The 15,364-nt window shown below is 39.9% G+C and overlaps 2 protein-coding genes across 2 annotated transcripts in view; one reads left to right on the top strand and one right to left on the bottom strand.

Annotated features, from left to right (window-relative positions):
• The window catches only part of bcl2l16 (BCL2 like 16), a 28,537-nt gene extending 16,949 nt beyond the window's left edge, over positions 1–11,588 (top strand). Inside the window, exons 2-3 of the mRNA XM_033326141.1 lie at positions 10,688–10,961; positions 11,538–11,588. Coding sequence (XP_033182032.1) covers positions 10,688–10,961; positions 11,538–11,588 — 325 coding nt within the window. The remainder of the gene's footprint in view (positions 1–10,687; positions 10,962–11,537) is intronic.
• A 547-nt stretch (positions 11,589–12,135) lies between these two features.
• tubb2b (tubulin, beta 2b) lies at positions 12,136–14,817 on the bottom strand. Its single transcript, XM_026343669.1, has 4 exons — positions 14,668–14,817; positions 13,647–13,755; positions 13,439–13,549; positions 12,136–13,351 (listed from the first exon to the last, which is right to left on the bottom strand). The coding sequence occupies exons 1-4, from the start codon at positions 14,722–14,724 to the stop codon at positions 12,291–12,293; spliced, it is 1,338 nt and encodes a 445-aa protein (XP_026199454.1). The 5' UTR covers positions 14,725–14,817; the 3' UTR covers positions 12,136–12,290.
• Positions 14,818–15,364: the final 547 nt, after the last annotated feature.

The raw sequence follows: 15,364 nt of genomic DNA on the forward strand, positions 1-15,364 counted from the left end.
TGCTTTGCCTGCTCAGCCCTTTTGCCCGCCGACACCAGAGACCACCTAAACTGAACTCAGAACATGAAAACTAAACTACAACTCTCTATGCTAACACAAAACTTATTATTAATCATTTAGTAATTTTGACTTTTGAATTGTTTTGAGTAGTTTTTTGTATTACAGTTTTTAAGAGTTTAAAATTCAGTAATCTATGAATTACACATAGAAATATGATTATTTTAATATATTCTTACTTTAGAATAAACAGTTTTGTTTGGTTCAGTAGTTTACTAAATATTAGTGTAAATAAAACACTGCTTCTTTGTTTTTCTACTTAGATTTTTGTTTTCGTGATGGTTTTACGGCACTTTACTGTTACGATGTCTGACATTTGTGTGGCTTTGTTTAGTATCATTAGAAAAGTTGCTTCCTATTTCGCAATACTTTCTGTCACCAGCATTATGAGGTTTAGATAGATAGATAGACAGATAGACAGATAGATAGATAGACAGATAGATAGATAGACAGATAGATAGATAGATAGATAGATAGATACTTTATTGATCCCCAAGGGGAAATTTTGATGTTGCAGCCATTACACAGAAAACATTTGAACATTAAGTAACATAATCTACACAACGACAATACACAAAACACAGTACAAGAATAACACACTGTATAGACAATAATAACAACAAGTTTACAGTCCATAATTAATGGAACAAAGTTAACATTTTTTGGAATTGTTCTCTGTACATTTAATTTAAAACACTCAAGAGAGTGTAGGTCAGCTCCTCTAATCTGGACTGCGTCATCAGTGTTTTGCACCTTACATTCATTGACTTTAGTTGTCATCAGACCTTTTGCTGTTGTTGCTGTCAGATAATTTCTTCTTTGTAAGAATGATCTAAATCATTGTTTTGGCCATTTACAATCTCTTTATGATGTTTTATGTATGTTTGATGATGAGTCTACTACAACTATTTGGACTTCATGTTCCAGTGAACAACTACTAAATTCAAATGTAACACTTACAACCACCTCCACATTAGTCATGGAGTAATGAGGGAACAGGCCACCTCTGACCATGTGTATATAAAAATGGCTGTTATTCCTGAATGGTTAGTGCCACAGTCAAACCACTTGAAATAAAGCTGAATGCCCTGACTTTGCTCACATTGAGTGTTTAACTTCCAGTTCAATGTGGGGGTGTACAAGGACAAATATATCCTTGTATCATAGAAGACACAATGTCACAGTAAGTAATAAAATTAAAGATGTCTGCATAGGTTTGAACATCATATTTTGTTTTCTGGGCTCACTGTAACACTACAACCATGCCACTGTTAATGTTACAATGTAACAATTTTGATGAGCCAGCATTGAATAGATTTTGTTAATAACTCATCGGAGAAAAGTAGAAGCCTTACTATTTGTTGGATATACTGTACATTGTGTGATATACTGACAGATCAAATATGCAGATGCTAAAACAGCTGCAGCAGAATGTAGCAGTTACTTTTAAACTGCCAACATAACAACAATAAAGTAACTCTCTCAAAGTCACAAACTCCATTAACCTTTGCTTAGTTTAAACTCAAATAATGGCAAATTTGACTGGTTCCACTCTGTGGGGTCCAGACCTGTTGGCACCACTTCTCCACCTTTAGCCTCAGATCAGTCCCAGCACATCCTGCCCATTCTGTTTACACAGCTTGCTGCCCAACGCTCATACTAATACAATACATTAACGCAAAGCAGAACAGACTACAACCTGTCATATTGTGAAGTGGGTGCAGCTGGATCATCAAACAGGGGAACATACTGGCTCTGTAATGCTCAGGACAAGATTTGAAATGGCTGACTAAAAGCTTTTTGAACTGACTGAGCAGGACACAGTATAGGAGTTTTTCCAGTATCATTCCTGTGTTTCCACTATCTGAGGTAAAACAATTACTCAGTTTTTTTTCTGGAATATAGTAATATCCTCCAATCTCATGGTTTACTGTTTTAATTTATACAGTTTGGAATATACTAACTGCATCACAAAACTGAAATATGTTCCTGATTCTAAACTGCAATCACAATTATGTTTTTGCAGGGAATGTAATTTTAACCAGGTTAATTCAACACATTTCAAAGGCAAAATGTGCTGGGATGTGACTTTACAGTTCCGAATAATGGTTTAATTATGAAGATATCATATACTGTCACTGCACTGCTTTGATTACAGTTATACTTTAAGTGGCTCTTTCATGTCTTTATTTCTGACATGGCCCGATGAGCATAAAACAAGCAAAACAACAGAAAACGTTGAAAGTTAATAAGGTTAAGATACCAAAATCGGGAATGGGACCTTATTTTTTGCATTTTGCTGCTTGTAGGACACACCACTGGTGATGAAGAGCTAAAGGGACTTGAAAGGGATTCATGAAACTGAAGAGGATGTAGCTGAAATGTTCGTGTGTAAGCTGGGGGCTATTTTATTTTGTGATTTATTTATTTATTTTGGTTTATTCAACCAAATAGATTCAGTCAAGGTTTGCAACCTATTTTAAAGGGACCTGGTCAAAATGGCCACTTAAAGGTTACAGAGTAGCCCAGAATTCAACAGAAAACACAGGAAAATTCCTTCACTAGCCACTTTGGAGATCTGCCCCTGGTTCATGGAACAACAAATAACAATCAAATAACTAAATATGTTCTCCTATACCCTATATGTCCTTATACTGATACTGTTCTTACCTGTTCTTACCACCACAACATTACCACTATTGCTGCCAGTTAGTTAGTTGGTTGTTATAGTTGTTATTTCCAAGTTATTGTTTAATTGCAGATTTTTTGTCCAGCAAATGTGACTAAAGTGAATAAGAAACGTCAGTAACAATGACAATGAGCATGTATGGCACAGTAGTGAGTTTTTTTTCCACATGCTTCACCCTCTGCATATGTACTGACATGAGTTATCATAGAGTTACTGTGTTTCTATATCATCTCAACCATAACACACCTCAACACCCTTACTGATGTATAGGTTCATGCTGGAATAATGTAAATAATAAATATGTTCAGGTGAGTGATACAAGTAACAGCACTAACAACTGCATGTCAAGTGTTAAACTGGGAAAATGGGAAAAGCGACCACGATAATAACTGTAGTGATGTGGAATGTTTCCTCTAATGCATCATTTGCAGGTAACTGACTAACAAAAATAGATTTTTGATCTCATTATCTCCCAAAACAGCTACACAGGAGGAGAGAGAGGAAAAGAGTGTGTGATAAGCAGAACTCAAAGAGTATGTATGTGCACCGTGCATTTGTGTGTGTGTGTGTGTGTGTTAATAAATGAGTGTTTTTGAGCAGGAGAGAAGAGAGAGATAAGGAGGGAGAGAGAGCAGGAGGGGGTATGGGTGTACAGACACAGATATGCACCCTCGCTTCCTCCCACCCCCAGGTGCTCTAATTGAGAGGAGGCTTTTGTTATATAAACAAGAGGTACACCTAAAGTTGAAAATTAAATATTTGGAGAGCAGGAGGCATACTTTTGAAAGTGATATATATTCCAGTGGGTGAACGCTGGTGTCAAAGGGGTACCGATGAAGAGGTGGTTATTGGCATGGAGAGCCTGCACTCTGCACCAAAGAGTCAATTCTCACCTTGCCTCTCCTTCACAACAATGAACACAACAGTCTCTAAAGCTCTATTTCTGTATGCTCCAATTGGATCATGCTGCTGCTGATTGTTCTACATCTCAATAGGCTGTTAAAGTGGTAATCTACAAGTTCCTTGTTATTTTCCTTTTTTACTTTGTCTCCATGTTTGGTGCTAAGCGCTCATTACTGCAGGTTTTGCTCTGCACATCTCAGAGATCTATCAGTGCGTAAGGTACTCCAATGTCTTTTTCCTTGCATTTTTGAAGTTGGAGTTTCTGTAAGTGGCATGCTTTTGTCTCTTCAGCTGTGTGGCTATTGCTGCTCATACTAATTTGTGTTTCAGAAAGTCTGACTTCCTGCAAGAAAAAGTGTAAAGGTGCAGCAAGTGAGGATTCCAAATAAAGCAAAATTTAATTAAACAACTTCACTTTGTTAGGGTTTTAAAGAATTAATCAATTATTTGTTTTTATATCTGTATTAGTTTGACCATGGACAATTAGACCTTGGCCACAGTTTGTGTGACAACATAAACTTAACTTAAAGGTTCTCTAACTGTGCTGACCTTGATCCATTGCTCTGGTCTTGTGACGGCACATGTGCTAGTTTAGGCTGGTGATGTAAACCCTAAGATGTGGTTGAAAGCTTCAAAACATTCATTCGTGGACCTTGTTGAAATGGATTATTATTTTGTGACAGCTGTAATGACTATGAGTATGAGATTGTTGAACTTTTGTCTGCCAGCTGCCGAAGGCCACTAGTTGGGATGAAATTAAAGATGGAGGGTCAATTAACAAAGCATGAAACCACACAGTAAATCATCATCATAATTGAAAGGTTGATCTGAAATGAAAATATGTGCAAGCCAAATAGCAGCCTTCAGACTCAAATACTAGTACTACTTAGCAAAAGTGAACTGCTGTACAACAAAGAGCAGAGAGTAAATTTGCTATTTGAGCCTAAATGAAACTCAAACTTTTGAGTTCTGCCCAAAAGTGAGAAAGCACAATTCTATTTACATTTGAAACTATGCTAATAACTAAAAACATACCCTCTCTCAACAGACCCTTGCATGCACCCATGTTTATTTTGATTGAGGAAAAATGAGAGCACTGTGTAATTTTTACTGTCCCTAGTAGGAGTTGACAATCATGACAGAAACATGATTAAGTATTTGCTTGCTTTTGAACTACAAAGCACCATTGACAGCCATAGAAAAGGTATCTTCAGTCAGAATGAGATCATTCTGATTGATGAATTGCTTACATAGACACTGATCTGATAGTGTGATATCTATGTGTGTTTACATCCTCAGAGCACATAATCAGAGTATTTTAAGCCACCCCTCTCATTCAGATTGAAAATTAATTCTGATCAAGCCACTTGTCCTGGTTGAGTTGGTTAATTGATCCATTTTAGATTACATTTAGCTTTTGTCTGATTGTCCCAGTGTCCTTTAGGTATACTGGAATTAAAAAGTACATTTGCATTACATATAGTTATTTGAAGCCTCAAAACCAGTAGTATTTTTTACTTTAGCTCTGTCCCCAGTTATACAAGCTATACAAATAAAAATGATAATTTAGTTACATTTACGTTTTATATTTAGCTGATTTTTTGGGACAGAATTATTGTTGAGAAAGATTGAGAGTGTTTATTCCTTTTTACAACAGATTCTGCAAGATGCAGCTTTAGTTGGAGATGTAGTTTAATACGTGAGGGTGCATTTCAGAAACACTGCCACATTTCCTTGTGTCTGCATTGATCTTCCACACATGAGAAAAAAATGTGTACTCATTTATCGGTACACCACAATAATACCACTTAACAATAGCTGCCTCTGTAGATACAGCCACTATCTAAAAAGCTTGTATGGCGTAGCAGAGGGTAAATGGGAGCTGGAGAGTCTGGTGCGATCGATAAAAGCCATCAAACACCAGAGGGGTCCCCCAATTTTCCCACAAACCACTCCACCCCCTGGGCAGGGGTGAAACAATGGTGGTGCATCAATATCTGCAATTGGGAGAAGGTGGCGCAGGAGACAGTGAGAAAACCACACAAGTGGGTCACCTCTCCTTCAGACAACAAATGGGCCCGCAATCGTTTGCATCAATTCAGTGCAGTGGGAGATGGAGGACAGGATGGGGAAGGGATGCCATTAGGTGAATATTGGTATAGAAGGTGGGTGCTGGGAGGAAGAAGGGGTGTGGAGGTTTTTAAAGCAGGTAGAGATAGAGACACAGGGGGATATAGGTGTTTTCAATTACCCACAAATTCAGAGCAATTTCCTCCTCTTTCTGACCACACCTCCCACTGCGAGGCTGATGGGAGTCCTGAACAAAGAGGCGGGGAGACTGCAATTGTTTGACTGCAGGTTGGTTGGGAGGAGCAGGAGGAGGTCGGTTTTCATCCGTTTTCCTTGTTCAACCTTTCTCTGTCACCTTGCAGCTTTTATGGAGCCTTCTTTTTTTCCGGGGTAGGAACTTCAAAGTGCATTTCAACTTCTGTGTAGATGTTGATAAGCCACTTCCTGGGAGTGAGAGATACTCTTATGCTGCTTAAAGATAACAGGCAAAACACAGACACACACTCACACATACTGCATTGTTCCATTCAGCAATACAAGTCTGTGCTGTTTCTGTTTTGCAAAGTGGTTAAATTTGATCTGTGGCAATGCATGCCTCATCTCACTGATCACTGGTGCCTTCAATTAAACCTCCTCTGAAACTCGGTCCTGTATTAGTCGAGAACAAAGGTTTGAAATTCTTTGGATGAAATTATATCTCTTACATACTTAGTGTGTGAGAAGTGTGTCTGTCTCAACAGGGATGCAAAGTGACAGAAGTGGAAATATTGTGTTCATTAGGAGGAGGGGGTGTGAACCATGATAACGCTATCCACTCATACAGGCCTGTCTGGCCCGTATCGACTCACTCTTTGTTGGGAGAAACTTGTTCCCTGATCCAAGGTTAAAGCGTTGCTGTTAAATTACTGATGATAACAGACTCTAATTAATTTACTTTTTCTACAGGATAATTTGAATTAACAACAAGTAGAAAAATGAATCACAAGTGTAGTGGTATTACAGCATGGCAGAACTGTATGGCTGTAATTAAGAATGTGATTCATTCTAACATTCCACAAAGATAAATAATAAAACAGAACAGAATGGCATTTAACCTGAGCAGAGAGTTTGTTCTGAATCAAGTATTTTAGACATGACACATTCCAAAGCCTTTGATATACAGATAAACTTTTAGGTGCACTTTATGAAATCAAACAAAAATACAAATTTTTCTGATGAGCTTAATTGAAACAAGAAAGAATGGCAAGCACAAAATAATTTCAGTGATCAGAGCTTGCAGCAGCTAAACATTTGACTCAGAGGGACTACTACTTAGATTCTTAGAAAGGAATAATTTCATCAAGCCATCATGCCATTTCCACAGTATTTCACAGTAACTAGAACAGCTGTATGTTGTGTTACTGCAAAACACAAGGAGACAAATTCTGGTAGATACAAACCTGGGTGTGGTACAAGATTTCAAAAACCTTTGAGAGTAAACTAGTCAGAAATGTCAGCAGGAATCCTCAGATCTCTACCAAAGTAAGTGTAGCTGAACTGGCCTCTTCTGGACTTGATGTTTCAAGGTAGACTGTTTGAGGACTCTTCATCATGGTGAACTTCAACTTCATCAAGTTGTCACCACAAACAAACAAACAAACAAAAACTCATATGACCTGATCATGTGGATGCTGCTTTTGTTTGGTGTAGGAAGAGCGATGCCTTCAGCATAATGCTGTGGGACTCTTTGGCTGCTTCAGAAACAGGGAACCTTATTTTGGGTGCATGATATCATGAAGAAAGATTTTGGTTGACTTGGTTGAGATTTTCTCATTGTACCTTTGGAAGCAATAAAACTATAAATATGTTTGGTTATGGTCATTTCCATGGAAAGGTTAAGAGTTGTGTTTAATTTCATGAAGAGGGCAAATCATTTTGTCTTTAACTGTACTTGCTTTCTACAAACATGTATAGTGCCACCAGTGCCATTGTTCATATACTTGGCTACAACATTGATGTTGAAGTATCATATACTTTGTATTTGCAGAAAAGCTCAATGAGCTTCTCTTTAAACCCTGTTACATCTTCAGTACATGTATGTTCATTTTTGAGGAAATGCACAAACAGTGCTTCAGGATATATCTGCAGGATGTGCAAGCCATGATGCACAACCTACAATTTTAACCCAAGCTCAAAAACCAGATCTAACGCCTCATACTGCCATGTGAGGACTGGAATAAATGGCACATTCTGCCACAGATATAGTATACCTTGCATTTAGTGTTTATTTAGCAAATATTAGCATATTAGGCTAAACTGGATAAATAGTATACCTTCCAAGAATCCACATACTAGTGTTGTTATTGCATCAAATTCTATCACTGGTGATTCATAGGCTCACAGTGTTTGGAGAAACATATTGCAGTCAAGCAGCAACGGTGAATTACAGCATGTTTCCTATTAATTTGCACCTTGCTTGGCGATGCAACCATATACAGCGGACACATGAAAATTCTCTCTACAGGAGACAGGAAGTATCCCCTGCTTGCAGATGTTGCCACATGAGAGGTCTGATAGCAGTTTCTATCAACCATGTCACTTCCCCTGTTCCTTGGCTCAGCAATGAGGAACAATTAGGTAGCCATTTTACACAGTCATCGTGATCTGAAGTACTGTGTATGAGTGTGTGTGTGTGTGTGTATGTGGGGGTTAGGCTTCTATCTGGATGGTTAGTCTTATCTTCCCTCCCATGCACATTCACAATATATGCTGCGCCAGATGGCCAGAGAACACAGAGCCACTAATGGTACCACTTGATCATGTCTTTGCTCTGCTATAAATCATTATATTAACAACAAACATAAATTCTATACACATAGCATTTGATTGATCCCCATGTGACACATAAAGCCATTTCATAAAAGGAGAAGAAACACTTAAAGGACAATGTAAATTTAACCATGTGTGCCCCAGAGATCTCGCTGGCAGTACCCACAATTTAAATACATTGACTTAAATCTAATTAGAATGACTCTTCATGCTTGCATTTACATATATTTTTAGTTGATAGAGAAATGTGATTACTGATGAACATGTGGGCAGAATTAATTGCCTTGCATATATGATTCAATGATTCAAACAGCTTTTATTTTGAGGTTCATTGTAAACAAGTGGTTATGAGTTCAAATTCAAGGGAGAGCTATTAAATTCCACGTGAGCCTGCTATAGCTCTCTCTCACTGTCTCTCTTACACACAAACACACACACATGCATAATGGTAAATGAGAGGTAGTGTGTCTGTAGTAATACATTACTGCTCCCATGTGGTGAAATTCTGACTGCTGTGATGTTTCTGCAAGCAGTTAACTTGTGCTTTTATTGGGTATTGAGATATATGTCTCCAGGTGTATGACTCAAAAAAATATAATGGGGTGTTTGTGCCAAACGTTGGTTAATTCACAGAATATATACAGTATGGGTAGCAATGTTCATTGGATCACTACTTTTTAGCCATTAAATATCCATAACATTCAATATATAGGACTATTTTCAAAACCAAGAATGTGGATGAATGTAAGTAGAATTCTAACTCATCTGCATCATTAAGGGCTTAAAGGTTTGCTCCATGATCAGTAAAAAAGACTTATCATAGTGGTTTAATTCCCAGTTCCTCCTGGCTAGACAGTGAGGTATCTTTGGACAGCACATCGAAATACCACAGTAGAGCGCCATCTACTGCAGCTGTCCAAACATCATCATCAAATGTAGAGTAAAATGGCCTGATGTTACTAATAGTATTTCCAGCATTAAATTGACAATTAAAAAATGTAAATGTAAAATGTGGTTTTCTTCCCTCTAACGTTACAATTGAATTGCTGAATGATGGTCATCCTCAGTCTTTGGAGCACAGTTAAACATTTTAGTACAATAATGTGTGGCTCATTGATATCAATAGCTTTCGAAAAACAATGTACCTTCTTTGGCACAGATGAATAACCTAAAATCTGCTTCTGGATTCACAGATGTTACAGTGAATAGATGCAATTAATTGCTGGCTACAATCTCTGTATGGGAGTTGTTGAAAATAGGAAAAACAGAAAATTGAGTCTTATTCTTTAATGTAAAAAGTGAGCAGAGAAAACATTTCTTATTCTCCTGTAAAACACTGTGATTACACATGAAATGTTAAACCACAATACAGCCTATCAGCAGCACTGTCTCTGATTATTCTTACCTTTACTCACCTGCTGAAACCAGCCAACACACCTCTGACCACCACTGTGAAGCTAACCTGTTCCTACTCACTGTGTGCTCTTTATTTAGCCCTGCTGCTTGTGTTGGAATGGGGATCTGTGTCAGGACAGCTATGATTGTGCATGTGAGGTTGGAGATCAGTGTCAGTTTCCAACAAGGGTTATATATTTAGCCGGTGAGGAGACTGGGTGACCCGGTCTGATTGGGACACACACATTTCTCTGGACCCCAACTTGTCACCTGCTGGCGGCTCTGTTGGCACTGGTGTGTGTTTATCTTATTAAAGAGGAAGTAAGCTCAAAGTATTCTATTTCCTAATCAGACATGACACTGCAGTTTGACACGCATGTTTACTCCCCTCACTAATGGGATTTGTTTCATTTTACCTTAACAGCATCCACACACAACCACCATGAAACATTGACATGACTTACACAATGGCTGTGCTGCTTGGCAATGGAGCTGTCATCTGTGGCCTACTGAGAATACAGCTTGGTGATTAGCGAAGTGGCAGTTACAGGCAACCATGTGTCAGTCAGAGGTGCCAGACACCAGATTGGGCCTGAACAGTCCTGACCCACTAGTGAGAGAAGCTTTTTTGATGGCCTAAGACCATATAGACTATGTAATCACAGGATGGGCAGATGGGACCATTGGTCCTGCTCCTACAGCCTGTACTGCAGCCTTGCACCACACTGTAGATGAGCTCCTCACACGTTTCCCCATCTTCTTCAGGTGCTGGCCTCGCATCTTCAATGATGTGACAGAGAAAACATCTTGCCCCATACTCATAAGCATCCTGGATGAGCACTTCTTTCCCCAAGTCCTTGGGGGGAGGTGCAGGGACCTGGCCTGGAGTGCGGTGCTGTCAGTCTATGTGCTGGCTGGCCAGATGGCTCTGCATTATCACAGGAGGGGCATGACAGTGGTCCTGTCCCAGCTGAAGGAGTGTGTGGGGGCCTACATGAAGAGGGTCATCTGCTCTGAGATACAAGACAAGGGAGGATTGGTAAGAATTCACAAGTGACAGTACATTTGAAGGAAGAACCTGATTCAGCTTAACATAGCATCCACAGTCTTTAAAGCCCCCTCCACTCAAAATATGTTTAGCTTTGGTTTTACTAGACTGGGTTGCCCTCTAGTGTCTGCTCAAAATGATGCGCATGCACAATATGACCTTACATGAAAGGTTTCTAAGGCTTCACTTGTGAAAAACATTTACGACATTAATCTGATCTCAGTCTAATAAGCCACACAACACATTTACAGTGAGAGAGTGGGTCATGAGGAAGTAGGAGACTGAATTTAGAGAAATTTTAAATGCCTGCTACCAAAGGGAACATTTACTAAATTGCCATAATTTATTATTCATTACATAATATGAACGATCAAATTACCTTAACAGAATCTCTCATCAGTGCTTCTTACACACTCCATGGCCCTAATTTAAACATACTATCTGCTATAACAAATGAAAAAATGATATTGTACACTCTCACTGCTGTAAAAAAAAAAACTCCTATTGTCACTAAGCATTTTAAGATATGTATAATTTAACTTGAAACATTTGTGTTGTTCCTGGCAGACTGATTTCATGTTATGCTTTGAGAGAAGCAGGACTTGGAGGGCCAGCTAAAGAAAGTGTGCTGCTGGCACTGGCCACAGGAATCCTCACCTATTGTGTGTGGAAAAGAATTACTTATTCAGCACTGCAACCTAGTGACCATAACCAGAAACTCTGCAAGCATATAAGCATTAGTAAGTGTCTGCAGATTACCCAGCCCCCCCCATTACATTTTTAAATGCACATTATATGTTGTGGTGCAAACTTCACATTCAAATAGTCCCATGATAGCAAAAGCTGTTCAAACAATGTTGACACAGCACTAAGTAAACTTTGATATTAAAATAATCTGCATTCAGCTCCACATCAGTAGACTGGAGAAGGATCATGACTACTAAGTTCTGAAGTAGTCCAGATTCACTATATTAACAGTAAACACACTGCCCAAAACTGAGCTTTTAAAATGTGGCCAAGGCATGACTTAATTATGTGTAATCAACTGACATTAAAAACTCATTTTGCAGCTAACTTTATGTACAGTGTAGTGCATCTGGTTAAACCAGACAGATCATTTGGTGCATTTATAGTAAAGAGTCATAAAGTAAAACCAGAGACAAACTTCCAATATGCATTAGAATTTATTAACATGAACAGCAGACAGAACACTGAAAACTGGAAAGGACTTGGAACGTTACACTTTCTGGCAAATGTGACAGCAGAGCTTCATTTAAAATAAAAAAAAAAAAAAAAAAAGGAAAGAAAAAGAGCAAATATTTAGGCCAGCTCCTCCTCACCCTCCTCCTCAAACTCTCCCTCCTCCTCAGCAGTTGCATCCTGGTACTGCTGGTACTCAGAAACCAGATCATTCATGTTGCTCTCTGCCTCTGTAAACTCCATCTCATCCATACCTTCACCAGTGTACCAGTGGAGGAAAGCTTTGCGCCTGAACATAGCTGTGAACTGCTCTGAGATGCGCTTGAACAGCTCCTGGATTGCTGTGCTGTTGCCAATAAAAGTGGCAGCCATTTTGAGGCCACGGGGAGGAATGTCGCACACTGCGGTCTTGACGTTGTTGGGGATCCATTCAACAAAGTAGCTGCTGTTCTTGTTCTGCACATTGAGCATCTGCTCATCCACCTCCTTCATGGACATGCGCCCACGGAAGATGGCAGCCACTGTCAGGTAGCGTCCATGACGTGGGTCACAGGCAGCCATCATGTTCTTGGCATCGAACATCTGCTGGGTGAGCTCTGGCACTGTGAGCGATCTGTACTGCTGGCTGCCTCTGCTTGTGAGGGGAGCAAAGCCTGGCATGAAGAAGTGCAGGCGAGGGAATGGCACCATGTTTACGGCCAACTTACGCAGGTCAGCATTGAGCTGTCCCGGGAACCTAAGGCAGGTGGTCACACCGCTCATGGTGGCAGAAACCAAGTGGTTGAGGTCACCATATGAGGGAGTTGTGAGTTTGAGGGTGCGGAAACAGATGTCGTATAGGGCTTCATTGTCGATACAGTATGTCTCATCTGTGTTTTCTACAAGTTGATGGACTGATAGTGTGGCATTGTAGGGTTCAACGACTGTGTCTGATACTTTTGGGGAAGGCACCACGCTGAAGGTGTTCATGATGCGGTCGGGGTACTCTTCACGAATCTTGCTGATGAGGAGTGTACCCATACCAGAGCCAGTACCACCACCCAGGGAGTGGGTGAGCTGAAAGCCCTGCAGGCAGTCACAGCTCTCTGCTTCCTTCCTCACCACATCCAAGACAGAGTCCACTAGCTCTGCACCCTCTGTGTAGTGACCCTTGGCCCAGTTGTTGCCAGCACCACTCTGGCCTGTAAAAAACAAGTAGTTGAGTGTCACAGAAATCAGGAAGTGTCACAATAGTGAAGATCTCACATTCACACACTAAACAAGCTTACCAAAAACAAAGTTATCTGGCCTGAAGACTTGGCCAAAAGGTCCAGACCTCACAGAGTCCATGGTCCCTGGCTCCAAATCAACCAGCACAGCACGGGGCACATATTTGCCACCTACCGATGCCAGAGAAGAGGGAAAAAATGTGAAAATGCCCAAATCATAAATGTGAATGTCACTGAAATACAAATTACAAGATGGCTGAAAATTTACCTGATGCTTCATTGTAGTAGACATTGATCCTGTCCAGCTGCAGGTCACTGTCACCATGGTAAGTACCCGTTGGGTCAATACCGTGCTCGTCACTGATTACCTCCCAAAACTAAAATTAAAAAAAAATACAGACCCATTGTTAGCTCTAGGAAAACTTTCAGCAAGCAGCATGCCTTCAATATCATCTGAATATATGTAATTTTAATTGAATTAACTGTTTAAAGATCCACACGTATTGCACTGTTGAAGAGTAAAATTCCCGCCATGCTGATTATGGCGCGCGCGATCTTGATCCCCATTGGCTGCGACTCATGCTTATGAATTTGAAAATTCATGGCTACGTCACTAACCGCCAAGACCGCCTCCAGCAGACAGAAGCCGGGCGCAGTCCAAACAGCAGGGCCAAGTAGGCCTCAGTAAGCCGCGATCTGCGCGCTAACACTAAGTCGACCATTTTAATGTAAGAAAAGCTTTAAAAAAAAAAAAAAAATCCATGAATATAGACCACTGCAGTATTTTATCGACGTTGTAGGCAGTATAAATGTGCCTTTTCATTCCATCGAAACTATTCACTTCCGTTTATGCATTGCGGGTAACGCTAACGTCTGCTGTAGAGACCCCCAGTTTGTAAAAAATAAAATAAATTGTAAAAACCTTAACGTAAACCGACAGCGGAGGGCATACGGATGCCAAAAGCGATCGTTACTGAATAACGATTTCAATATGGTCCGAGCCAAACTACGGCATTTCAACGGTTAGATTTTATAAAATGGTAAAATTGTATCTTTTTAAATTTGTCTGTACTAATGAATGCCTAAACAGTATCATTAAAATAAGTGAAGTTCAGATTAAAGGTTCCAATCACTTCACGAAATAGGCCACATCATTATTCACAGGGTGTGGTTTCTACGACGCATACCGTTAGCAATATGGAGACAAAGCACTGCGTCCTAGAGCCCCAAATCCAGTCTCTCTGAAAATAACGAAATGCAGCACTCAAAACACACGCAGTTCAACAAACCTTGGCACCAATCTGGTTTCCGCACTGGCCAGCTTGAAGATGTACGATTTCCCTCATTTTTCTTAAAATTTAAAGGTAGCCTAGACCCTTGAATGAATGACTCTGGGTTTTCTTTATGTGCGTGCACAACGGCTTGTCGCTCCACTTTATACTTCATTTAGACCCGCCTTTTCCTTCTTAACTCGAACATTTATTGGCTGATACACGTAAGCATGTTTTACAGACATACGCTTAGCTCAATCAACTGTTCACATGCTCATTCGCCATTGGTCCATTTTTGTGTCAATCACATACATGGCGAGAGAACGACTGACGTCAACTCTGTAGACGTTGGCCTATTTCCCGCATGATGGCGGAGAAGAAATGTGATAGCATATTTTATTTTGCATCTCAGTGCAACATACCAGTTAAAGACGGTGCGTCGTTTAATTTCGTAGATCAAAGTAAACATTCATATTTGAAAAGGTATAAAACAACAGTCCTAGTTTACTGCTCGTTATCAACAGTCCACGTGGCTGAGTAATAGAATACAAGGTCCAGTTTAGCAGAAGTTTCACTAGCGGAAACTGCCGCAGCATGACTGCTGATGAATCATTTGCAGATACAACTGTGATTTTCAGTCATGTGCCCTGTAAGCCTAGCAGCTAAAATGGGTTCTCCTGGCAGCTAAGCAAACAGACAACAAACAGCCTAACAG

This window comes from Anabas testudineus, chromosome 9 (genome assembly GCF_900324465.2).
Source record: "Anabas testudineus chromosome 9, fAnaTes1.2, whole genome shotgun sequence".
In the NCBI taxonomy this organism is placed as follows: Eukaryota; Metazoa; Chordata; class Actinopteri; order Anabantiformes; family Anabantidae; genus Anabas; species Anabas testudineus.